This window comes from Podarcis erhardii (genome assembly GCF_964252035.2).
Source record: "Podarcis erhardii genome assembly, chromosome: 2".
NCBI lineage: Eukaryota > Metazoa > Chordata > Lepidosauria > Squamata > Lacertidae > Podarcis > Podarcis erhardii.
The window spans coordinates 107902246-107929590 of NC_138498.1; the positions used below are offsets into that span (position 1 = coordinate 107902246).

The following is a 27345-nucleotide window of genomic DNA, read 5'->3' on the forward strand; positions in this document are numbered from 1 at the left end:
TTAAAATGGAAAAGGGTCAAACCATCGCAATTTTGGGAGGTTGGATAGTTACAATGGAATTGTCTCAGGGGTTGGGGGTGCACATTTTTATTTCTATTTATTTTTATTATTACTTTGTCAAAATAAAAAATAAAGTAGAAGCAGCAGCAGCAGCAGCTTCCCTATACAGGGCAGGTTCCCCACCCCTTTTCTACAGGGAATAAATTGTTCACTTGAGCAAAGGGGACTTGGGTTACTCATTTTCATGGTCCTGGGGTAGCTACCTTCATCCTAGATGAACACCTTCTGTTGGAGCCACCCACATACTCTCTAGAGCACATGTGAGGAACCTCTGGTCCTCCAGATGCCGCTGAACTTCAACTCCCATCAGCCCCAACCAGCACGGTCAATGTCCAGGGACAATGGAAGTCATAGTCCAGCAACATCTAGAAGCACCGCAAATTGCCCAGGGCATTTTCTAGGGCACGGAAAGTTCTAGAGGCCCACTATCTTGGTACCCTGAATACTAGGGGCTTCAAAATGGCCGCCCTCTGGCTACTGGGACGTATATCTGACAGGAACTAGCAGCAGACCAATCAGCAGACAAGAGCTACGAAAGACACACACCCTCTCATTGTAGATAACGGTTCCTTTTTCACAGGCATCTTTATGCGTACAGAGGTGCTGGTGGACGCACCAATTGCATCCCCAGTGGCTGCTCACGCATCCCTGGCACCTGAAAATGACAACACAAGAACAAGGTTGAGTAGACCCCATCAAATCTGATGCCTGCTGCGATAATGTGGAAACAGGCGGGACTCACGGTGCCGATTTCCTCAGAAGAGCCACCGCCCTGCAGTCGTAGAAGGAGAAAGGCGTTGAGGTAATGAAGACGTCGTTGAAGCGCACCATCAGCTGAATGGTTACGTGGTCTGGAAATGGAAAGAAAAAAGGCATCCCTCAAAACACAGTTCGGCAGCATCCTATTCAGATAATGGGAAAAGAGAGAGAAATGTGTGTCTAATGGAACAGTCAAAGATTCTAGTTGATAACAGATTTTTTTTTTTAAAGCAGGGAAGCCACATTCTGCAAATCCTCCACTTGAAGAATAAATTTTGTAGTTTTCTTCAGATCTTCTTTTTACGTAAGAAAAAAAACCTGCACGTCTTACTAAAATAAGGACGTGTGATTGATCAGATTGCAGGAACAAATGTCTCTCAGCATCATCTGACGCAGGGGGTGTTTATTCCCGACTCAAGCTAGGGCAGGCACTCCAGTCGCAAAATAGTGCATTGGCAGAGAAGGAGGAGGAGGAGGAGGAGTGGGGGGGGGGAGGTCAAGGCTCATGAGATTTTTTGGCAGGGATCACATGGGATCTTGGCAAGGGAGCAGCGACTGGGGTCAACGGAGAGGGAGAGGCGGCTGGGAAGAGAAAAGCAGTCTCTCTCCCGGCGTGGATGAAGGGGAAAGAAAGTGGGAAAAGACTAACGAAGCAACAAGTGGCCAGATGGGAAAAGACATTTGAAAAAGCAACAAACTGATAAGAGCACCAAGGTTCGGATCGCTTCACAAAGGACTCCCCCTATAAAAATGCCGTGTTTAATCAAATGTTTTAATCTGTTGTGTCAATGTTCTAATCTGTTTTAGAATGTCCGCTATGCCTTTGCTTTAAACGGTGCATCTGTGCGTCACCCTGGACTCCTTGGGGAGGAATATAAATTCAATAAACAACTCCAGGCAGCTTCAGACCCTGAGAAATGGCCGACTTGCCCAGCATGAAACACTCACACTATGCACACACTGTGGCTTTTATATCTATCATCTATCTATGTATCTATCTATCCTGGCACTCACCTGTCCCTGCTTTCAAAACTGGCGCATGGCTGGGATCTGGTGAAAGACACATGATGCCTGACCCCATTGGCACTGCTGGGCTCTCATACTCTTCAAAGAAACACGTGTACGACTCTCCGTCCCGCAGGGCTGGCAAATCCGAAAGAGTGAGGAATACCTGCCAAACAAGAGAACCGACAGATCAATACCTTGCCGTCCTAAGGAAGACTCTCCTCTAATTAGCATTATCTCACCTTCTGAAACCGAAGGAGAATTGGGGGGTGGGTGTGTGTGTGATGGAAAGAACAAGGGCATGAAAAAGTAGGTGAGTAGTACCGGTCCTCGAGAGCTCGCAACATCTTTCTACTAACTCTTTTTATCTGCAGATTATTATTATTATTATTATTATTTTTAATCCTCCTCAAAATATGCAAACTTAAAGTATCACGCAAACACCAAAGGCTTTGTTTCCAAGGCGCGTCTTCTGGAACTGTGAGGACGACATACTTTGTTTAATACAAAATAAAAGGAATGCATTGTTCTCCCAGACACCAGATTCTGCGCTTGCCTGGGGAACCTCATAAATGAATGTGATGAACATGCTCTTGTACACAAAATGCTACGGTGCATCAGCCACATAGGCTCCCAGACTATTTTTTTTAAATAACTTTTTTATTCAAAATTAAAACAAAACATATTATCCAGAAACATATCATCCTTATTCCCCCCCCCATTTTTCCTCCCTCTCCCCACAGAACTCCCCACCCCCACCCCCAGACTTCCCTCAGTTCCAGTCTTTGATTTCTCTAAAAATGCTGTTTTCTGCATGTTACACAGTTGTATAGATCCTCAAACTATTTAGCTGATTATTATGAATAAAAAGTTTGTGAATGTTTATTCATAATATTTATTAAACAGCTATTGCACACGTGGCGGCAGTGAAAAGCACAAACAACTTCCCAACCCCAACCCCCTTCACAAATGACTTCACAGCCTTAAAAAATGGGGGCACGGTGGGGCTAGGGCGGAGAGAGACATTTTACTCATCATAATAGCTCACGTTTTTCTGTTCTTCTCTGCTGATGTTGGCTGGGCTCAGAGACTGGACGGAGAGACATTGCTGGGTGGACTCAAAGCCCCACAGCCACTGCTCACTCACTTCAAACCTGGAGCATTCAGAGCGACGGCTGCACCTGCAGAGATACGTATACAGGAAAACAGAACGGACTGCCCTAAAAGGGAGAGAAGACCTTTTTTCTCTCGTCCATAAGCAAACAGACAGAGAAGATTATCTGGCACAAAAGTGGATGCATCCAGAATGTCAGGCAAGGTTCCCCCTGCCCAGAAAGCACACAGCTGTTATGAATTTGCTGAGCATGATCCAAATGACGTCCACATAATGTTAAGCCATAGTTTGCCTGGCCTAGGCGTAGCTTGCTTGAATGTCTGAGTCCAGTCTAGCAGACTAGCTATGGTTTGGTTCCTTTATTATTATTATTGGATAAGATTACTTAAATGTTAGATAAATATACAGTCGTATCTTGGTTCTTGAACGCCTTCGTACTTGTACATTTTGGCTCCCGAACGCTGAAAGTAAATGTTCCAGTTTCGGAATGTTTTTCGGAAGCTGAATGTCCAACGCGGCTTCCGCTTGAGTGCAGGAAGCTCCTGAGCCAATCGGAAGCTGCGCTTTGGTTTTTGAACGTTTCAGAAGTCGAATGGACTTCTGGAACAGATTACGTTTGAGAACCAAGGTACGACTGCATATGGAAACGTAATTATTACCTTTTATAATTATACAACAGGCCTTTTCATTTTCATTTTGTTCAATTAAAATGTTCTTTAAAAACAAAAAAGCTATGGTTTGGCTCCTGATAACAAACCATGGTGTGATGTCATGGTTTGCCGTTGGCTTGCTTTAACTGTGGTTCTGCCAATGCCCTGTTATGTTGTGGCACTGAGTCGTTCCACAAGCACTGCTTGCAAAATGGATGGTGGCCTCAACTGTGGCACACTGTGTGCGTGCGTTGCGACGATGGTCCATGACAATTGTAAAACCTTACAACTGCCACCACTCCCGCTAAGCTCTTCTGTCCCAAAACAAGTCACGCAGAACAGTTATCTCCCTCCCCAACTGGCCGGTAGCCCCCCAATCTCCTCTGAGTACAGCCTGGATGGAGTCTCTGTGGCTCTCCAGATGGTGTTGGACTCAAACTCCCATCAGCCCCAGCAAGCATGTCCAGTGGCCAGGGCTGATGGGAACTGTAGGCCAACAGCATCTTGAGGGCCACAGGTTCCCCATCCCTGGCCTAAGGTGTTTGCAGACAGCTCCCAACATAATTCATTTGTTGTTCCTTCGCCATAAACTGCACACCTATGACTGCTCTGTGAGTGTGACTGCACACTTTGCGTGGACATTCTTGCAATTTTCTGTCCAAGTTAGCGGGCAAAATGCAGCCCTGTGGCTCGGAAAGGTATAATCCACCCAACTAGCACATGTTTAAAAAAATTAAATAATAAATCTCGTTCAATCCCAAGTGTCAATCTCTTCTCCTCCAGTGCCCTCTCTGCCCCCTGGCCAGTTGGCCCAGCCTCAGCCACCAGCTGGCAGAAATCCGAGCCCCCGGCCTGCACTCCCCAGGGTGGCTGCTTCTGCTGTGATCCTCCTCCAGGGGACAGGAAATAATTCCCTTCCTTCCCTGCAGAAGAAGTCATTGTGTTCCCCGCCTCCTTTTTAACCCCTGTGGCCAGCCGAAACAACTCCTCTCTCCTTCGCCCCAAGCGTAAAAAACTAGGGTTTCAGAGGCAGGTTTAGCCAGTTTGAAGCAAACAAGGAAACTTTTAACTCCCCAAACAAGCTTGTCTCTCCCTGGAATTTGTGCAAGTTGCAGTCCTCTTTTAGTGACTGCGAGCAACTCTTGATGGAGTGATCAGTTTCAAATGGAGAACGTAAGAGAGCCCAGTTGGGTCAGGTCAAAGGCCCATCTAGTCCAGTATCCTGTTCTCATGAGGACCAGCTAGAGCACTGGTTCTCAAGCTGTGGGTTTCCAGATGTTGTTGGACTACAACTCCCATCATCCCTGAGCTCTGCCTTGCTAGCTAGGGGTGATGGGAGTTGTAGTTCAACAACATCTGGGGACCCACAGCTTGAGAAAGGCTGAACTAGAGGCCTGTGTGAAACCCATCAGCAAGGCCTGAGTATAGCACTGTGTTTCAATGAGGCAGAGGCTAGAACAGAATAGGAATCACGTGTGCTCTCCTGTCTTGGGCCAGACATTTGCTAATGTTACATTTTTTAAAAAAAATACATTGGCTTGTATTGTGTTGTACTGTATGTTGAAAACTCTTAATAAAATGCATTTCCTAACAAAATTACTGCATACGTGAAAGAGCTCTGTTAACATACACACATACGTGTGTTTGTGTGTGTACACATTCGTACCTTGGTTCTGGAACGCCTTGTGACTCAAATATTTTGGTTCCCGAACAAAATGTTTTGGCCGCAAACCCGGAAGTGAGTGTTCCGGTTTGTGAATCTTTTTTGGAAGCCGAACATCCAACGCGGTTTCCAATCGAGTGCAAGAAGCTCCTGCAGCCAATCGGGAGCCGTGACTTGGTTTTCGAACGTTTTCTGAAATCAAATGGACTTCCAGAACGGATTGCGTTCATATACATTACAGTACTGGGACAATTTAAAGGCAAAGCGGTAGAAAGAGTGGAGAACACATGATTTACAGGGGGAAACAGTCTTCCAGGAACAGACTGCTTCTAATGAAAGGGTTGGTGCCATACTGTTTTTATTGCAATTACTTGCAAGGTTTTCATCGATTTTATCATAGAATTGTAGAGTTGGAGGGTTCCACAAGGGTCATCTTGCCCACGCCCCTGCAATGCAGGGATCTTAACCCGATGTGCGGCTTGAACCCACAACCCTGGGTTTATATATGTCTATAGTTTTAATTCTATCCATGTTTGTTTTATAATGACACCCCACCCCATGTTTTCAGCAGTTCTTATTTTTATCCGTAAACTGCCTTGAGTCCTATTAAGGAAAATGGGTGGTAGTAGTAGTAGTAGTAGTAGTAGTAGTAGTAGTAGTAATAATAATAATAATAATAATAGCAGCTAAATCAGCCATTGCCCTCCCCCTCTGCCACCGCACCAGCCCTCTTGCTGCCGCAGGAAGCATCTTGCCTGCAAGCGGCCACTGCGTTCTAAAACCGGGTCTTACCTTCCTTGGAGGACGCACCAGCCGCAATAAGGGTCCCTCAGAGCCAAGCACGACTCGCAGTCGGGGTACTGGGAACACTCAAATATGGGGATCTTGGTCACCTGAAAAGGCAGAGCCACAGAGCGGCCTGTCAACTGGCATCCGCAGATCGGGAAGTCTGCCTCTTTGTTGCAGCTGTGTAAATCTCTGGGGCTGTCCATCCTCCCCACTGTTGGTACTCCCATAGCACAGAAGACAACAGGTTGGGACTGAGTCAGGGAGGCTTCCCAAACCCTCCCAGATTTGTGGGTGGAGGGGGTAAGTACATGAGCTCTTAAACTGGCATACAGATTTCCCTATTTTTTAAAAAAGGGGAAACCCCCCCCCCAAAGGAGAGGGAAGGCAACCCCCCCTTCCTCATGTAAATACAAAAAGGCTTTGGATTTGGAAGTTCGTACACAACCACTAAACCCCACCACCACCACTACTGCCTTGTTAAGAATCATGACACCTTTTTAGCTGCTCCGTGTTTCCATCTCATTGTTTTCCCAGATACAGTGGTGCCCCGCAAGACGAATGCCTCGCAAGACGAAAAACTCGCTAGACGAAAGGGTTTCCCGTTTTTCGAGTTGCTTCGCAAGACGAATTTCCCTATGGGCTTGCTTTGCAAGACGAAAACGTCTTGCGAGTTTGCTTCCTTTTTCTTAAAGCCGTTAATACCCGGGGAATCCGCGCTCCGCAAGATGAAAAAAATCGCTAAACGAAAAAACTCGCGGAACGAATTAATTTCGTCTTGCGAGGCACCACTGTAAAACTGAGATACAAGAAAGTACATCAAGAACCAAGGAAGAGAGCCACACTCTTTGAAGGAAAGAAAATCAGAACATTACTCCGGCGCTAACAGCATGAAATAGAAGCAGCCTTCCATAAATCGTCATGTGTTCCAGGGGAGCAGTTTTTAAAAATTATTTTTCACTCCCCAAACATTGCAGCTCTGCTTGTCGCCATCTTACATTAAAAACATTGTCCAGTACAATATATTAGAAAGGTTCCTGTGCGCCATGTTTTAGAATGACAGAAAAGCAAAAATGCTATAGGGCCATATTGCGTCTTGGTACTTAAATTGTTCTGAAACTTAACCAATGAAGCCCAACATTCGAAGAACTTACCTGGTGGTTGTTCCCATCTTATGCTGTATGCTAATTTTGTCATTATTACGATACCCCATTATTTTTCTTTATCCCATTAAAGAAAAAAACCCACACCATTCTTAGCAATGTTGGAACATTACTTTTTGTTTCCCTTTCATTTTGCAAAACATTTATTATTATTATTTTGCTGCGGTAAGGAAAAGTAGCCAACACTTCTATTTCTGGAACTGGATGCTTTAAAAATAACTCAGAAGCAACATTTCAGGTTTCATTGGTAATAAATAACCTGAAATTTCATTTACTGCATTTCTGGTTTTAATTATATGGAACATACGTCCCTCCAAGGCTGCCTGCCTCTGATGGCAAAATTACCAAAGGAGTTAACAGACGACAAGCCCGGAAGGGATGATTATGCTGCCTCTGGGGTTGGAGATGTAGGGGAGCGGGCAGTTCTGGCTTGGAACAGCCAAGGGAGCCTCTCAAGGCTTGAAATTCCCAATCGACTTGGACAGGGCACGGTCACATGAGCGGGAACCTGGTGGAAGGCGCATAAAGAATAAGACAGTGATAAATGACACGGGGCTGGGGGAGATGCTTAAGATAGCCTGAGCTGCAGAGCAGCCAGCCCAGCCTCTTTGTCTTAATGGACACTTCCCATCTGCTAGGTTTTTCTTTTCCCCGCTGCGCTGTCTGCTTTCTGTCAGGAAGCCCTTATTTGTCCAAAGCACTTTTACGATTGGAAAGATGCGATTGAATTAAACACACACGCATGGAAGGAACTGAGATGCTTTGATTTGGTGGCGCTCACCTGCACGCAAATGAGGTGCCTTCTAGCTGTTGCCGGACTACAACTCCTATCATCCCACGCTGGCTGGGGCTGATGAGAGTCACAGTCGGGCAACATCCTGAGGGCGCCACGTTGCCTATCGCTGCGCTACAGGATGCAACGTTTGGAATGTCGCTGCTTACGCCGGCCTCCTCCAACCTGGTACTGATGGGAGTTGTAGTCCAAATCATCTGGAGAGCACTCAGCAGCACAGCTGTCAACCGTCCCTTATTTGGTGGGAAACTCCCTTATCCCAGCGCCGTGTCCCGCTGCTGTCCCTTATTGATGATGTCCCTTAAATTTCCCAGGTTTCATGCTCGCCCGGCTCGGGAGGGAAGCAGCAGCTTGGGGTTCTCCGCCGCGAGAGAGAGAGAGCACTGGCGCCGTCGTCCTGGCACAAGGAGTTCCATTGGCCCTTCCCCGCCCGTGGGGGGGGGAGGGAGACTCTCGCCCACGCAGCCCGCGAGCCCAGAGGCGGTAGCGGCGGCTGAGGAGGCAGCCTGAGGTAGGAGGAAGAGGAGGGGATGGGGAGGGACGCAAAAGAGCGCCGCCACAACCGCCTCATGCCGGATTGACAGCATCTGTCAATCCTACCAATGTATGTAACTCTTTACAATAGCAAAATCCCTTATTTTGGCTGCTGATCCCTTATTTTTGAGGCTGCTGGTCCCTTGTTTTCAAATCTAAGTTGACAGCTATGCTCAGCAGGTTGGTAAAGGCTGGCCTACACCCTGCTCTGTGAGTCACCCTGAGATTGAATGATGAAGGACGGTATATATAAATCCAATTTATTTATAAATAATAAAATAATAAATAAAAACGCACCCATCTTATGGGCCTGATTGGGCTTAAGTATTGCTACTGACCTTGCACCCTCAGGATACAATAGGGTAGGGCTCAAACAAGGTAAAATAAATTAAATTAAATGAAAGCACGCTTAGGAACCAGGTCCCCTTCTCAAGTCTCATAACCATCTTACAACTGTTAATGAATGAATGAAGGCCTTTCTCTTCCATTACTCAACGGCCTTTAGATGTTCATGATCCCTCTGGGATATTAGCATGAATGCCGGAGCTTTTGTTATCTATAAATAGATATGGATTTTCATCCTCCTCTGCGCTGCGAGTTCAAAGGAGGTCACAACATTCTAAGAGTGTCAGAAGGCTCTCCCCAATTGTTCTCTGTGGAACGCAGGGAGAGAAATCCATCAATGTGCTTGAAAGCCCAACAAGAACCGCTGCGGTATCGTGAGGATCTCAGCAATTCCAAGTTGTTCTACATGACTGTATTATTTTGGCAGGATACATTTTTTGACCATTGAATTTTTTACCCAGCATCTCAAGGAATCCGTTTGGAGATTGATTGATTGATTGATTGATTGATTGATTGATTGATTGACTGACTGATTTATTTGTTTGTTTGTTTATATTATCAGGTTTCCAGGTGAAAGAATACATTTGTTGGAGGAATAATATAGTGGTACCTCGAGATGCGAATGAGATCGCCACAACGGCACGTCTGCGCATGCGCGGGTCGCGTTTTGCCGCTTCCGCGCATGCCGTCATTTTGAACATCTGCGCATGCGCAAGCGGTGAAACCCGGAAGTAATGCACTCCGTTACTTCCGGGTTGCCGCAGAGCGCAACTCGAACGCGCTCAATCCGAAGCACATTCAACCCGAGGTATGACTGTACACTGAAAACGGGGGGAAATTGCCCTGACTTGTTGAAATTTTTTTGGGAGGGGGGGATTGCCTAGAGGCCAACAGCCACGGGCATCTAATAGGCTGCCTATCAGCTGTTCCCTCACCGGCAATCACTGAGCTTTGGGGGGGGGCAGAGTTGCGCTTTGGGGGGGAAGAGGTGAAGCTTTTAAAAAATTTCTTTTAGCACTTTTCGCCTTTCCCACATGGCCTCCGTATTCTGCTTGCCTCCTCCCACTCTGCACGCCCTACAGCTGGGAGGGAGGCTGTAGGCAGTCCATTTTTGCCATGCGGGCCTTTGCGCGGCTCCATTTGTGCGCAGGCAGCGCAATGTTACACAGGAGGAACGCGGCGATTGAAGTAATACCCCCCATGCCTTTAGCACCAGCGAAACATTGCGCCTTGTGCTCCTCCTATGTAACATTTTGCAGCCTGCGCAAAAATGGAGCTGTGCGAAGACGCCGCGCAGAAAAAACAGATTGCATGCAGCCTCCCCCACAGCTGTAGGGCAGGCAGAGTGGAAGGAGGCAAGCAGACTAACCAGTCTCCACCCCCATTGTTCTGCCCAGATGTTGAGGTCCAGCGCCGAGGTCCAGTGCCGAGGGCCTGCTGTTCCCTCATTGTGAGAAGCAAAGCTACAGGGAACCAGGCAGAGGGCCTTCTCGGCAGTGGCACCCACCCTGTGGAACACCCCCCCTTCAGATGTCAAAGAGATAAACAACTACCTGACATTCAGAAGACATCTGAAGGCAGCCCTGTTCAGGGAAGTTTTTAATGTGTGACATTTTAATGTATTTTTAATCTTTGTTGGAAGCCGCCCAGAGTGGCTGGGGAAACCCAGCCAGATGGACGGGATACAATTATTATTATTATTATTATTATTATTATTATTATTATTATTATTATTATTATTACAAGGCCACATGAGAAAGGCCCAGAGGGGAGAGATATCTTCGATCACTGTGGCCAACTAGAACAGCAGCGCCTTTCCCGCAGGGCATTCTCAGCATCAGAAAAATTAGAGGATTTTAAAAGTATATGTGTCCGATTCTTGGCTCAGGAAGAGAAAATCGCCAAACAAAATCCCACCCCCCACCCCCCCAGGTGTTCTGTGCCTTCTCCAAAATGGCTGACAGCAGCCATACACAGCAGGGACTTTCACTTGCTCTCACCATAGACTGAGTCATAACATACAGGTGCTTCTTAGGCAGGTCGAAGAGGAGGTCTCCACTCACGGCACTGTTCGGCTGGATCACTAGAGAAGCGTACAGGTTGGCGTCTCCCATTGGTCCCAAGTACACCTGCAAGGCGGCAAATGAAAATGGGGAAAGGTATCAAATTCAAGGGGAGGGAGAGCAGGACGCCATTGTTGCCAGCCTAAGACTCTTTCAGTAGTACAGTGGTACCTCAGGTTAAGAACTTAATTCGTTCTGGAGGTCTGTTCTTAATCTGAAGAACCACTTTAGCTAATGGGGCTTCCCGCTGCCGCCAGAGCACGATTTCTGTTCTCATCCTGAAGCAAAGTTCTTAACCTGAAGCACTATTTCTGGGCTAGCGGAGTCTGTAACCTGAAGCGTCTGTAACCTGAGGTAATAGGTAAATCTATTCATCGCGCTCGGTGAGCAGAAACCTTCATTTAATGTGTCCAGAATAAACCAGGCATACTGAGTGCCTTTGCTGTCTCTTAAGGCCTTTCTGCATTGCGAGCCAAACCAAGGACCAAACGCCATTTTTACTTCTAAGCAAAGACCACAAGCTCCCAAAGCACAGTATTTTCTCTCTGAAGTATTGGGATGAGGGAGAGAGAAAGCTTGACATCTTGCGTGGAGGGAAATGACTGCTCTAAAGCATTAGGAAGAGAAGACTCCCTGGAAAAGACCCTGATGTTGGGAAAGATGGAGGGCACAAGGAGAAGGGGACGACAGAGGACGAGATGGCTGGGTAGTGTTCTCGAAGCTACCAGCAGGAGTTTGACTAAACTGCAGGAGGCAGTGGAAGACAGAAGTGCCTGGCGTGCTCTGGTCCAGGGGGTCACGAAGAGTCGGACACGACTAAACGACTAAACAACAACAATGCTCTAAAAGCATATACAAGCAGAAGACGAGAGTGCACAGCTTGCAAAGAAAGGGAATGAAAACAGGGGTGCTTCTAAAGTATCAGGCCATTGCATCAGAGGAGAGAAGGGAAAAGGGAAGAGATTGCCTTGCTGGCGTTCGCATTACATAGGTGTCAGGGGCTCAGGAGCAGAGGCACAGGGAAGATGGGAGATGGAGAGCGAGGGCGAGGAATCAGAGGCCAGTGTAGGAGGAGACAGTGGTCCGAGGGATTCCATAAGCCTCTCCAGCGAATCGGAAGATTCACAGAAGGGAGCGCCAGTGGCCAGGGGTAGGGGGGTCCCAAGGGGAACGCCCCAGGAGCAAGGGGGGAGCAGGGACTCCCAGAGTAGTAGTTGGAGATCAGGACCAGCTTCCCCACCAGAGCAGAGTGGGGGGGAAGGGTCCCAGGCATCGGGACCAGTACTTCCCCCACCAGGGAGAGAAGACGAGGCAGAGCTGACCACGCCTTCCTCGGAGAGTCGTACAACAGAGGGGAGGTCAGATCCGGCCAGTGTCACGGAAGAGGGAAGCAGTGATAGAAGCAGTGTAACGGTTAGGAGAAAGGTCACTGGGTTGGCGCGAGAAGCAAGTTCAAATGTACAGGAGCGCGGGACAGCAGAGAGTGAGGATTGGGAACCGGGTCCTAAAGCACGCCGGAGGCAAGGGGAGGAGCTAAGCGACTCAGCGTCGGAAGAGTCCAGGAAGGGCAATGCCCCAGAGGGCAGGAGGACCCAGAGGAGGAGAGAGCAGCGCAGAAGGTGGAGCAGGGCTAGGATCTTAAACTGGTGTGGAAGGGGAAGTGATTCAGATAGGACTTCGCCGATCTAGAGTCTAGACGTAGGGTTGCACGCTCTGGCTTTAAAATGGAAACTATACTTCAATAAAGACTTTTGTACATAATATCAGCCTGGCGTGGTCCTCTGTGAGCTGGGACCTAGAGGCAGCCCTGACAATAGGGTTTCCCAAGTTTGGGTCTCCAGCTGCCTTTGGGCTACAACTTCAATCACCCCTAGATACCAGAACCAGTATAGTCCAAAAACAGCTAGATGCCCAATTTTGGGAATCCCTGCATTAAATGAATAAGGCTGAGTGTTCCACAATGGAGTTGGGCAACTGTCTCCAAAATATGATGGCAATGCAAACTGAAAAACCCAGGGAAGTTGCTGGTTGGTAGGGAAGTAAGAGGGGACAGTGTCCCTCAGGTTATCTCGCTCAGTCACACACTGGAAGGAACATTGCCTGGAAAGTTAGCAGCTCCTGGTTGTGGCAACTGCCACAAAACCAAGACAAGGAGCCACCACCCAGCGAAAATGCAGCAAAGGCAGCAATTGCTTCTGGCGGGAGCTGGGGCACATTGTGGGGACAGCTGCCACCTGCGCTGACTCTGGAAGAAGGCCACTAGGTGGCACTGAGGCCCAACAGTTGACAGGGAAAAGTTGTGAGCACCGAACATTGCCTTTTTTGAAGGACAGCTCCCAAATGCCCATTGGGTTGATAGGTCAGGCTAAGTGGGAAAAGGGGAAGAGACTAGTAGAGTGTTGATTTAAGACATGGGTAGGCAAACTAAGGCCCAGGGGCTAGATCTGGCCCAATCGCCTTCTAAATCCGGCCCATGGACTATCAGGAAATCAGTGTGTTTTTACATGAGTATAAAGTGTCCTTTTATTTTAAATGCATCTCTGGTTATTTGTGGGGTGTGCCTGGTGTTTTTACATGAGTAGAACGTGTGCTTTTATTTTATTTAAAATGCATCTCTGGGTTATTTGTGGGGCATAGGAATTTGGTCATTCCCATCCCACCCAGCGAGATAACCTGAGGGACACTGCCCCCCCCCAAATATAGTCCGGTCCCCCACAAGGTCTGAGGGACAGTGGACCGGCCCCCTGCTGAAAAAGTTTGCTGACCCCTGGTTTAAGAGAAGGGCAAGCCAGGACACGCATCAGCCCCAGACAGCCAGAGGTCAGGAGTGACGGTAATGGTTTGCTTTATTTCTCAGTTGCTTTTCTTACAACTCAAAGCAGCTTAAATTAAAAACTTTGGGAAACAACAATAAACACCTAAAGGCTAAAGAAAAAGGCAGGGCTAGGTGTCCCACCCCACAAAAAAGAGGACACCAAAGCCTTCAAATTAAGGACTGAAATCTGTTAATATGGGGATTACCTTCCCGCCACAGTGGTACCTATTTATCTACTTGCACTGGTGTGCTTTCAAACTGCTAGGTTGGCAGGAGCTGGGACAGAGCAATGGAAGCTCACTCCGTCGCGGGGATTCAAACAGCCGACCTTCCGAATCAGCAAGCCCAAGAGGCTCAGTGGTTTAGACCACAGCAACACTTGCATCCCTATATAAAACCTGAGTCTGCATCCCTCCTGCTAGGACCCATCCAATCAACTATATAAAAGAACCAAATAATATTCCCACATACTGGTGCGCTTTCCACAATTTGCAGAGGTTGCAAAATTCATCTCCCCTCCGCCCCGATCCAATCTGCAGAGCATCTGAGCATGCATAGCCCTGCCTGTACCGGCATGCACACATTACTTAATAAACACTTTTCCTGATCTGCGGATCAATCTTTGTTGAGACAAGATATGCGATGTAAACCTTGCCTTGCTTGTTTCAAGCACACCACACAACTGTGCTTAATAATAATGGGACACCCAGCATTAGTGATGGCCCCATGAGGCGCCACCCCTCCTTCCCAGGCCAGGCCCAGCTCGCTCCTACCTTGTGCAGGCAGCCTTTGCTGTCTCCCAGGAAGATGACAGTGTGCCCATCTTCAATGCTGACGGCCACAGCAGTCAGACGGGCGTCCGGCTTTTCCAAGATGGGCTCTGCTTCAAGCGGCACACGGCTGGCCATTGGACTGGGGGTGTGGTCTGAGCCACAAGGGTAGGCATCCAAAGTATCCTTTTTTGGGAAGAGGGAGAGAAAGAAGAAGATGAGAATAAAGCTATTCCAAGCCAGCCAACATTTGGGAGGTTGGTTGCAATAATCTGATATAAACCACAAACACGTAAAGTGTTGGAACAGCAGAACTTGGGAACAGCAGAGGGTCTGCTGGGATCTACTGGCAGATCGACTGAAGATTTGCACTAGAATATGCACAACTTGCAAGGGATGCAGGTGGGGATGTGGGTTAAACCACAGAGCCTAGGACTTGACGATCAGAAGGTCGGTGGTTCGAATCCCCATGATGGGGTGAGCTCCTGTTGCTTGGTCCCTGCTCCTGCCAACCTAGCAGTTCGAAAGCACGTCAAAGTGCAAGTAGATAAATAGGTACTACTTCATTGGGAAGGTAAATGGCGTTTCTGTGCGCTGCTCTGGTTCGCCAGAAGCGGCTTAGTCATGCTGGCCACAGGGAGCTGTACGCCAGCTCCCTCGGCCAGTAAAGCGAGATGAGCGCCGCAACCCCAGAGTCGGCCACGACTGGACCTAATGGTCAGGGGTCCTTTTAAGGTAAAGGTAAAGGTACCCCTGCCCGTACGGGCCAGTCGTGACCAACTCTGGGGTTGCGTGCTCATCTCGCTTAAGAGGCCGGGAGCCAGCGCTGTCCGAAGACACTGCCGGGTCACGTGGCTAGCGTGACGAAGCTGCTCTGGCGAGCCAGCACCAGCACAGCGCACGGAAATGCCGTTTACCTTCCCACTATAAAGCGGTACCTATTTATCTACTTGCACTTAGGGGTGCTTTCGAACTGCTAGGTGGGCAGGAGCTGGGACCGAATGACGGGAGCTCACTCCGCCGCGGGGATTCGAACCGCCAACCATACGATCGGCAAGTCTTAGGCAGTGAGGTTTTACCCACAGCGCCACCCGCGTCCCTAGGGGTCCCTTTACCTTTACCTTATACACAACTTGCAGACTTAACATATAGAATAAGAGAGTAAGAAGAACCTACGTTTAGAGAAGATTGGAAAACGTTGATTTAATATGTATGGGAAATAATTGTGTACTGCTGAAAACGCTGGCAGCATAAGATAAATTAAACACTGTAAACAAGTTTTGAAGGATGAAATAATGGAATACCGAATGGCATAGTTTTTGTAAAATATGCAGAGATTTATGATATGTAAAATGAACCATGGAAAGAGAAGAAGGGAAGTCATTGATATTTTAAGGATGCAAAATGAGTATTTTAAATTGTAAAACAGAAAATTGAAGAGAGAGAGAGAGATTTGCACTAGATTTGCAAGCAGTAGAATCCCAATGGTTTAACAAAATCAATAACAAAAAGCCTAGTACAATTCCTGGTGCACAGTAACTCAGGTGTAGATTTGTCCTTTCAGATTCAGCCCAGGTGAGTACAGTCATACCTCGGGTTACAGATGCTTCAGGTTGCGTTTTTTTGGGTTACGGACTGACAAAACTCAGAAGTACTGGAACGGGTTACTTCCGGGTTTCGGCAGTCGCGCATGCGCAGTGATAAAGCTGGATATCAAGTCCAAACTCCTCCTCCTCCTCCTCTTCTTCTTTGACATCAATAGACTGAAGCAGATACAGTGGTACCTCTGGATGCGAACGGGATCCGTTCCGGAGCCCCATTCGTATCCTGAAGCGAACGCAACCCGCGTCTGCAGGTCATGATTCACCGCTTCCGTGCATGACGTCATTTTGAGCGTCTGCGCATGTGGCGAAACCCGGAAGTAATGCGCTCCGTTACTATGCTCAACCCGAAGCTACTTCAACCCGAGGTATGACTGTATTGCAAAGAAAAAGAAAGAGTGATCTTTCCAGTTCAGGTTTTTGTTCCTCGGTCTCTGGGCAACAACAGGACTCAGTTTGTTGCTGCTGCATTAGGTTTCCTCCTGCAACCTGGCAGAAGCTAATTCTTCTGACGAGAAGCCAGCTTGTACCACAAGGAACCCAACAACATGATGTCAGAAGTACAGTTTGTGCCCAACATTATGTCCTGCTCTGACAGATATTCTACCTCTGGGCTTCAAGCACTAAGGTTAATAGGAAGCTTCCTAAGACCAGATGGGGCTCTTTGGCAACTAGCTGAGCATTGTCAATTACGACTGGCGGCAGCTCTCTGGGGATCTCAGGCAGAGATCTATCACATCACTTGCTAAGAAAACCTTTAAAAAAGGGTGGGGAGGGGGGAGATGCCAGGAATTGAACCTGCAACCTTCTGCTTGCAAAACTACGAGTCACTGAACTGCAGTCCCTCCCCCCAAGAACTTTACACTGTACTAATATACCCTTTAATGCTAACAATACTATCCTGGAAACTGTTTTGCAGCTCCTACCAACCCAACCGTTGCTCTGCTCTTCTCCAATTCGGCCACCTTTAGAACAGGACACGCCTGCCTAATTGCCAATCATTTGCAAATAAGAGAGACCAGTTTTCAAGCTGTGGACCTCCAGATTAAGAACGGGCACATCTGTCAATTTGGACTCTCTCAATCAACTTGTCTTTCCAATCCTAAATTCACTCCTCCACATTTTGCAGCAATTTGCTGCCCCCCCCCAAAAAACACAGTTTTCTAAAAGGAATCCTCATGAAACTTCATCAGCGTTTGGGTGCAAATTTCTCCTAAAGAACACAATTTTATATGCAGTTTAACACATTTTGGCAAGCCATTTTTTTTCCTTAATATGATAATTAAAAAAACTTAAACCAATCTTCATTTTTATGCACACTTCATTAAAGTATGCATTTTTATGCAAACACTGGTTGGAGAACTGGATTGCAACATTCGGGCAGGTGTGACTTTTGATGTGTGTGTTTCACTTCACTTAGTGCTTGGGGAAATTGCCGTGCAAATGACCAGTATTCCTTTTAAGCTCTCCCTCCTGGAGATGCTGTTAGCTGCAAACACAGAGAATTGGGGGGGGAGGGGCAAATAACAGCTGCAGAGACAACATTTCAGTAGAAAGCAGCACAGGGAGGACAGGGTTAAACTTATCTCCACTCCCCAAAAACGTATCCAGGGCCGGGCCGACCCATCCATGAGGCAGACTGAGGAAGCTTCCTTAGGCAGCAGAATCCAAGGGGTGCTGCCCCGGGTGCCCCCACCACTGCTGGAGAAGTGAGGACAAGCAATGGCAGCCGTTTCCAGGTTCCAGAAAGATTTTTAAAGCTATGCATGCTTTTTTTTTAAAAAAAAGAAAGTATTGTACGGGCATCATTAAGGATTCCCTGTCGCCCAAATTACACATACACACACACACACACACACTCTCTCTCTCTCTCCTGTTTGCAGAACCTCTCACCACAACCCTCCACAGTGAGCCAAGCCAAACGATTTCCATTGGAAGGGACAGAGCTGAACTTTCTGTCTAGTGTCTGGATTTCCTGGCCCTCCCCGCATGTTGAAAATAGACTCAAAAGCGAGCTTGCGGAATTCGCTGGGGAGCTGCTGGTTTCCAGAGCTAACCTGTGCGGGAGGAGAGGCTCACTTGCAAAGCGAGCACAGAATTAGCATTATATGCCTCGGAAGAATGCAAGCAGAACGGGCCACTGTGAGAAACCAGCCAAGCTCAAACTGCCTCCGGAGAGGTATGCGTGTCTCTATATATGGGGGAAACCGACAGCCATTTCATTTTGTAAGCTGAACGGAGTGATTTGGGAACTGGCACAACGAAACATGCACAGCCCGATACGAGCTTTTTAATGGCAAGCCCCTTCCCAGGGCTGAATGGCCAAGGTTGACGTTCACACGCCACAGGATAAACACGCCATTAAACAAGGTCTGTGTTCCACACATGCCACCTTTGCGTTCTAAACTATGCAGCTGGAGCCACAGAACGCAGAGCCAGAAAACTCTGGAGATTCATGGTTTGCCCTCCAGTCTTAGAGGCCTTCTTCCCCTCCTTGCTCGGCTATTTATTTTGATATTAAATTCCATTTATAATGGCATTCACCCCCCACCCCTCCTCCCAGTCTGGCATGTTGCACATTTAAGCTGTTTGCAAAAAAAATAAAAAATGAGGAGTTTGTGCTTGTGCTAAGGAAGGTCCAAGGGTCACACAGAAGGGAAAGCTACGAAAAAGGGGTGTTCGGATTATCTGCTGGTTTGTCTCTTTTTTTTCCAGTTTGAGAGGAAGGAACTGGGAAATGACAGTTCACGTAGGCAACTTGGAGGTCTGAATAATATGCTTTCAATGGGACCAACTGTGTTGCTACTACAAACCGGCTTTGAATTTGTCTGTGGGGCCAGGAAAACAAGTAAAATTAAAAAGCTGAAGAAGATCCCAGCCAACAGGTTGCATAGGACAAATCGGGACATTCAGGAACATTTCCATGTTCTTCAAAAGGCACCTGTTTTATGTGATTCTTCTGAGGGCACTGAAAGTCATGGAAATGTTAGTTAGGGTGATGGTGGAGAGGGAACACATCCTTGTTGCCTCAGGAACTGGCCGTGGGGGCTCCTTTTAGACTTTTATGGTCTTATGGGCATTACTTGGCCTACAAGGGCCCTAGCTCAGTGGAAGAGCATCTGCTTTGGATACAGAAGGTCACAGGTTCAATCCCTGGTAGGGCTGGGGGAGATTCCTTGCCAAAACTCTTGAGAGCCCCTGAGCGAGATGGACCAATGATCTGAGTCCATATAAAGCACGTTCCTATGTCCCCACTTACAGTGGTACCTTGGGTTAAGTACTTAATTTGTTCCGGAGGTCCGTACTTAACCTGAAACTGTTCTTAACCTGAAGCACCACTTTAGCTAGTGGGGCCTCCTGCTGCTGCCACGCCACTGGAGCATGATTTCTGTTCTCATCCTGAAGCAAAGTTCTTAACCTGAAGCACTATTTGTGGGTTAGCGGAGTCTGTAACCTGAAGCGTATGTAACCTGAGGTATCACTGTACTTCTTCGCACGGTGTATATTTAAATTGTGGAATTCACTCCCACAAGGAGCAGGGATGGCCACCAACTTGGAGGGCATTAAAGGATTAGACAAAAATCCTTGGAGGATCAGGCTGTATCAGTGGCTACTAACCCTCATGGATCTGTTCTATCTCCACAGTCAGAGGCCATAATGGTTCTGAATACCAGTTTCTGGAAACCTCGGGAGCGGAAAGCCCTGCTGTTCCCTGGCCGTTTTTGCAGGCTGCCCACAGGCATCTGGTTGGCTGCTCTGAGGATGGGAGGCTGCACGATTGAGCAGTAGGCTCCTCTTCTATGTTTACGTTCATTCTGAAGATGGTTTGGAAGCTGCCACTGGTCCTGAATAAGGCTACTAGACTGTCACAAGCATACAGTGGTAGAATCATAGAATCATAGGGTTGGAAGAGACCACAAGGGCCATCGAGTCCAACCCCCTGCCAAGCAGGAAACACCATCAGAGCACTCCTGACATATGGTTGTCAAGCCTCTGCTTAAAGACCTCCAAAGAGGGAGACTCCACCACACTCCTTGGCAGCAAATTCCACTGTCGATTCCACTTAACCTCAGGTTAAGTACTTAATTCGTTCCGGAGGTCCGTACTTAACCTGAAACTGTTCTTAACCTGAGATACCACTTTAGCTAATGGGGCCTCCTGCTGCTGCCGCGCCCCCGGAGCACGATTTCTGTTCTCATCCTGAAGCAAAGTTCTTAACCCGAGGTACTATTTCTGGGTTAGCGGAGTCTGTAACCTGAAGCGTATGTAACCTGAGGTACCACTGTATTGCAGTTCTGCATTCTCTCTCTTTTGGGGTCCGATTCAAAGGAAGCTGCCGTATACCAAACCTCCTAAATAATAAGGCAGCTTCCTAGAAAAAGCTTATTAAAGGTAAAGGTACCCCTGTCCGTACGGGCCAGTCGTGTCTGACTCTAGGGTTGCGCGCTCATCTCGCTCAAGAGGCCGGGAGCCGGCGCCGTCCGAAGACACTTCCGGGTCATGTGGCAGGCGTGACGAAGCTGCAACTGGCGAGCCAGCACCAGTGCCGCACACGGAAACGCTGTTTACCTTCCCGCTATAAAGCGGTCCCTATTTATCTATTTGCACCCGGGGGTGCTTTCGAACTGCTAGGTGGGCAGGAGCTGGGACCGAACAACGGGAGCTCACCCCGCCGCGGGGATTCAAACCGCCGACCATGCGATCGGCAAGTCCTAGGCGCTGAGGTTTTACCCACAGCACCACCTGCGTTAATAATAATAAGAAGAAGAGTTTGGATTTGATATCCCGCTTTATCACTACCCGAAGGAGTCTCAAAGCGGCTCACATTCTCCTTTCCCTTCCTCCCCCACAACAAACACTCTGTGAGGTGAGTGGGGCTGAGAGACTTCAGAGAAGTGTGACTGGCCCAAGGTCACCCAGCAGCTGCATGTGGAGGAGCGGGGAAGCGAACCCGGTTCCCCAGATTACGAGACTACCGCTCTTAACCACTACACCACACTGGCTCTATTAACACCCCCCAAACCCTGAGAAAACAAGCCATGCTGAAAGCTCCTCACTTTTACAGGGCTGCCATTCAGGACAAACTTCCCGTTTTATTTCCCCCCCAGTAGATGATCTACAAGTCTCCCATAAAAATGCATTCTGTGCCGCCTTTGCAATGGAAACCACAAAGTACAGACAGAGAGAGTTGCCCTCCAGACAGAGCTGGCCCAAGATTTTGTAGTTCTTGTTACCAATCTTCCTATGCAAATTAAAACTTCCCTGGGTTTTTTTGGGGGGGGAGGGGGGGTCCTTACAGCAATGTCCAAGGTCAACAGGCATGCTATCTCTCTAAGTATTTTTTTACTTCCTTCCCTTGACAAGGGTGCCTATCGATGCCTCTGGGCAGCGGAAAGAGATTACAAGGCTCTTGAAAACAAGGGATCTAAGGCTTGCCAGCTTTCAAATTGGCCCCTGGAGCCGGACTTTTAACGCCTCTTTGATCTGAAGCAATTAGCAGGTGACTGGGCTTATCTCCTTGCCGTATCTCTGTCCCTTTCACCAGGTGTTGGCTGGCAACTCTGCATTCCAAAGCTGCTGTCTGAGTCACAAGAGCAGGTCCACAACAACAAAGAGAGGCTTGTTTCCCCTTAAAGAGTAAGAGCCACAAATAGATTGGTTAAGTTTTTAATGTGCCAGAGGAGTCATGAGGGTGGGTGTTGCGCTGAAACAGACACAGCACCAGGCTCCTGTGTCCCCATCCCCACCCCACCCACAGGCCCCATCTATTGACAACCCCAGGGGACAACTATTATAAGACAAACTTCTAAGCAGTCCTATGGTTTTCCAAAGCAACTATGGTACAGTGGTACCTCAGGTTAAGAACTTAATTCGTTCTGGAGGTCCGTTCTTAACCTGAAACTGTTCTTAACCTGAAGCATCACTTTAGCTAATGGGGCCTCCTGCTGCTGCCGTGCCGCTGCTGCGAGATTTCTGTTCTCATCCTGGAGCAAAGTTCTTAACCCGAGGTACTATTTCTGGGTTAGCAGGGTCTGTAACCTGAAGCGTCTGCAACCTGAAGCGTCTGTAACCCAAGGTACCACTGTACTCTATTCCAAACTTAAATATGGAAATCGTAATGCTGGAGGTCAACAAAAGAGGTTTAAAGACTATCTCAAGGCAAATCTTTTTTAAAATGTAGTGTAAACGCCAACAACTGGGAAACATTGGCCTGCGAGCGCTCCAGTTGGAGAACACACAATTGGAGAACAGGTGTCATGGGCTCAGGACGCAAGAGAGAAGCGTGCTAAGAGGAAGGCACGCTTGGCAAATCCACATCGTGATCAACTCCCACCAGGAAACCAATGTCCCCACTGTGCAAGGACGTGTGGATCCAGAACTGGCCTCCACAGTCACTTACGGACTCACTGTTAAAACCGTGTTTATGGAAGACAATCTTACTTGGCTACGAGTGATCGCCAAAGAAGAAAAGAAGAAGAAATGCCCTTTTCCCAAAGGGAAGGTGCTCCCTCACTCTCCATGGAACTAGGCTGGTTCACACATTTCGCTGAATATGGGTGTAAGCTCCCTCAACACATGCGGTGTTAGAAATTTCCCATTTTTTTGTGACTGGCGCAGTTCCAATTGCGACTGCATGGAGATCTCTGGGTGCAAGGTTGGCAAATGATGTCTCCATCTCCATCGTTCTGCCCGGACACCGAGGTCCAGTGCCGAGGGCCTTCTGGTGGTTACCTCACTGCGAGAAGCCAAGTTACAGGGAACCAGGCAGAGGGCCTTCTCGGTAGTGGCACACCCTCCCACCAGATGTCAAGGAAATAAACAACTGACTTTTAGAAGACACCTGAAGGCAGCCCTGTTTGGGGAAGCTTTTAATGCTTGATGTTTTATTGTGTTTTTAATATTCTGTTGGGAGCCGCCCAGAGTGGCTGGGGAAACCCAGCCAGATGGGCGGGGTATAAATAAGTTGTTGTTGTTGTTGTTGTTGTTGTTGTTGTTGTTGTTATCTGGCTGGGCTTTCCAGCTTTCTTAAGCAGGTAAGCAGAGTGAATGGTTCACCTTCCTCCTCCAGTTAATCGCTACAATGACCCAGTGAGGTAAGGTTCAGAGGCTGTGACTGGCCCAAGTTCACCCAGTGGGGCTGACTGAGTGGGGATTTGAACCCAGATCTTCCAGGTCCTAGTCCAACACTCTGACCGCTACACCATACTGGCTTCCTAGAGTACTTCTGCTATGGGGCTGCTATATAAATTAAGTAGGGAAATATATATGGGGAAAGCAAAATGTCACTTAGAAAAGGGTCTGAAATATTTTCCTTAAAGCTTGAATTTTTGTTCTGGGTTATTTTATTTGATGTTTTGATGTGCTGTAAACGGCTTTGAAAGTTTTTTCTTTAAAATATAAAGCTGTGTAGAAATGAAAATATCCACCAACAACAACCGGGGGGGGGGCGGCGGGGGGAATGGCACTTAGACATTCCACTGTAATATAGGTTTAAGGTGACTAGGTTTAAGGCTGACCACAATAATTGCAAGCAAGAAGAGTTTTTTTAGTTATGGGCGATTAAATCTGCCTTCTGACCACTCCCTCTCCGACTTCTCCATCTTTTTTCTAAGAGGAAAACAGTACAAACATATATTCAAAAGACTTGCCCTGAAGTTATTATTTCTGAATTATAAATCATCGTTTATAGAACTCTAAACAACCAGGTGTAATTTGAAATTCAATGCCGGAGTACAAAAGACAACAGCTCCTGCAGAGATTTTGATTCCTACAGTGCTCATTATATAACACACTTAATTGTTATATGCATTTCAAGTATTACTACTTTTATACTTCATCCTATTTCTCCGAAATGCAAAGAGGTGTTGAAGTGAGGCTAATATCTACCTGAGTCAACTGAAAACGTTAATCGGCAACCTTTCCTCCATACGTGGCCGATGATTTAACAATTTTTTACTTTCTTGGAAAGTGGTCGATGGCAGGGGTGGGCAGACTTCAGGCTTGCAAGATCTACTTTGGGATTTGTTTTTTTTTGGTGTTTTTTTTTTTTTTTTTTTTTTAACTAGAACCCCAAGATCCATCAAACTGGTGCAAAAAAAAAAAAAAAAAAAGGACACATGCAGAAGAATCAAAGGCTGTGGAGCCCAGGAATTTATACTGAGTACCATGACTGAACACAGCTCATAGGGGTCTTGTAGTCAACGGTAGAGTAGGCCCACTGAAGTTAACAGACATTACAAACTTAGGTTTCATTAACTTCAATGGGTCTACTCTTGAGTAGAACTTACTTGGCTACAACCCATAGGGTGAGCCCTGCACAAGAACTTCCACCTACACAATGGAGTTTCCTGCCAGTGCTTGAGAACTCCCAGAACAGCATGCAGGGGGAAGGAGATGGGGGAATCATTCCTGTCAGCATCGCCCTTGAGCCAGTGTCACCAACTGGACTCATGCACTTCAACCCCGACTGGGCTAGGCGAGCTGGGTAGCACTGCCAGAGACCACCAGGTCAAAGTGCTGTGGACTCACAGCTTAGAGTTGTGAGCACCGGATTCACTTCCACAATACAGTCATCGTACAGCAGAGTATAGCAGAGTCTGGCAGTGTATAAACGACTCGGAGAGCAGCTCTGTAGAATATCTTCTTTTATTCTGTAACTACAACTATAATACAAAACTATATACAGAGCTAAATAGGTCTAAGCATAAATGAATGCTGCACTGAGTGTCTGCAGCTGCTCTTAGCAGCAACCTTATCTCTACACACGATCTCTAACACTCAGTCTCTCTCTCTCTCTCCGATACACTCACTGACTGACTGACTGACTGACTTGGTGCTGGAGCTTAATAATTAGAAAGCAAAACACTGCTCCTCCTCTCTGGAGAATCAGCAGACTCGTCAGGAGATTCTTGGATATGGGAGGAGTGAAATCTCCTCAATTCCATCAGAACTGCCTATCCCAACAAAACCATCAGCCTAACACCATGATGAATGCCTTCTGTACTCTTTCCACAAAGAGGTCCATTCCTAGTACATACCCATCCACCACCACCCACAGAGGGAATTTCACTGAGGGAAGCAAAGTTGTTTTTTTAACAACTGGGGTTCAGAACTGGTGCTGAAATAGTAAAAACTGTGCAGAAATCAACCAGGAAAGGCACCCACCCATCTTCTACCTACCCCTGATCTGTGGAACTTGCAAAGTTGAGTTCCTTCTGCCTATAGGTTAAAAAAAAAAGTAAAGGAGCGCTGGACGATTAAATCCAGTCAAAGGCGACTCTGGGCTGTGCCGCCCATCTTGCTTTCCGGCGTTTGTCCACAGACAGCTTTCCGGGTCATGTGGCCAGCAGGACTAAACGTTTACCTTCCCGCCACAGCGGTACCTATTTATCTACTCGCACTGGCATGCTTTCGAACTGCTAGGTTGGCAGGAGCTGGGACAGAGCAATGGGCGCTCACCCCGTCGCGGGGATTCAAACCGCTGACCTTCTGATCGGCAAGCCCAAGAGACTCAGTGGTTTAGACCACAACGCCACCCGCGTCCCTTTACCTCCTGCCTATAAACCATTCTGGCACAATGAATGCCATCTTGCCCTCTTCAAGCTGTGGGTTCCCACATGCACGTCGCAGGACACACACCCCACTTACCGCCGACAGCTGGACACAGTTGGAGCTGACGTCGTACTCTATATAAGCCACCTCGACACCTTCCTCCGACTTCCCATCCTTGGTGTAGCAAAGGTCCCTGGTCCGCGTGGCGAGGCGGTCCACCTCGTCCATTGTGTAAATGCAGAGCGCAGATTCCTCGCTCAGCTTCCCGGAAGAAGCCTGCCAGGCGGAAAAGGCAACAAAAAGCACGTCTCCCCGGTCTGCGCCGCCGATGCCGCCTTCTCCGCCCGGCTGGGAGACGTAGGCGGCCTGGAGGTGGCTGTACGTCTTCCCTTTACTCCGGCAGAGCAAGGGCAGCTCCACGTAGGAGTAATAGTGCACATCGTCCAGGCAGATGCGGGAAATGTAGGTGCGGTACTCGCGCGAGTGCGACTTGAGGTCCCGCCGGTAGAACAGGAAGTAGACGCTGGAGCCGTGCGTGAACGACTTGACAAAGTGGTGGTTGTATTCCGAGAGGCGGCCCACGGCCAGCTTGGCCGTTTCCTCGTAGGAGAAGATGGAGTGCGGGTCTTGCCCAGGGTGGGTCCCGAGATTGCGAGTGGTAATGGGGGGTATGCTGCCCCCGACCCCCCGGCTGGTGTACCCCCGGCCCACGAAGAGCAGCGGCATGTTGTCTTTGGCGTATCTGATCAGCCCCACGGTGGAGATGTTGGGGTCGTTGGCTGCCACGTACTGGGTGTCCCCCGGCGTCTGGGGCTGAAAGAGGACGCGGTCGATGAAGCCGAGTCTCCTCTTCTCGCAGATGCCCTGCCACACGCTGCCGCAAACGATGAGCTCCTCCTTGGGCGAGTTGACCAGCAAGAGCTTGTTGTAGTTGTCTGTCTCCTGCGCTTGGGGGCATTCCTGCCTGGTGACGGGCGGCAGGCAATCCTTGCTGTCCAAAGAGGGACCGGTAGAGACGGCTTCCTCCAGCGCCAGGCCCGACGTCAACTGGAAGAGGAAGTTTGTAGCCCCCAGGTAGAGAGTCCCCGAGTTGGGATCCATGATCAGATGGAGGAATTTGGTGGCGTTGTGCGAAAAGGTGGCATACTGGAGTCCCGGCGGAATTACTGCCCCCAGGAAACACAGAGCAGGAAGAAGGAGTGCCCCCAGAGGCATCATACTCATTCTACAAGAGAGACAAGGTTGAGGGGGAGACACAGAGAAAGTGTGGTTAGTTCATCTCAAAAACACTAGCCGTTATCAACTCTTTCCCTTACTCTTCATTATAAAGAAATTTCACATAGTATAAAGAGGTTATAGCACTGGAAAGTCTCACATATATCTAAATTATATTCTGCATTCTTGTAAGCAAACAAAGGAGATCAGGAAATTCTGGTATATGACTATCTGCCATCTCCTAATAAAGGTAGGCGGATTGGGGAAATGGGTGATCGTGTAATCTGTCTTGAGATCCTTAGAGGAAAGGCAGGATATGGATGTAATAAATAAAAGCTCTCATGTGGCCTTATTTAGTCAGTTTCGCCATTAAGACTAAACTCCATGTCCCCGAAACCCTTTTTTTTTTCAATGCTGGAGGATTATGACCATACGGTTCCAACACAATTGCCGTTTT

General features: G+C 48.0%; 1 protein-coding gene across 4 annotated transcripts in view; it reads right to left on the bottom strand.

Moving 5' to 3' along the window:
• The window catches only part of PLXNB1 (plexin B1), a 148799-nt gene that overhangs the window by 62245 nt on the left and 59209 nt on the right, over positions 1–27345 (bottom strand). For all 4 annotated transcript variants that reach the window (XM_081852247.1, XM_081852244.1, XM_081852245.1 and 1 more), the window contains 8 exons: positions 25770–26898; positions 14524–14706; positions 10873–11001; positions 6044–6144; positions 2873–3005; positions 1834–1990; positions 803–911; positions 607–715 (listed from right to left, as the gene is read on the bottom strand). In XM_081852247.1, the coding sequence (XP_081708373.1) occupies positions 607–715; positions 803–911; positions 1834–1990; positions 2873–3005; positions 6044–6144; positions 10873–11001; positions 14524–14706; positions 25770–26897 (2049 nt within the window). In that variant the 5' untranslated portion in view covers position 26898. The remainder of the gene's footprint in view (positions 1–606; positions 716–802; positions 912–1833; positions 1991–2872; positions 3006–6043; positions 6145–10872; positions 11002–14523; positions 14707–25769; positions 26899–27345) is intronic.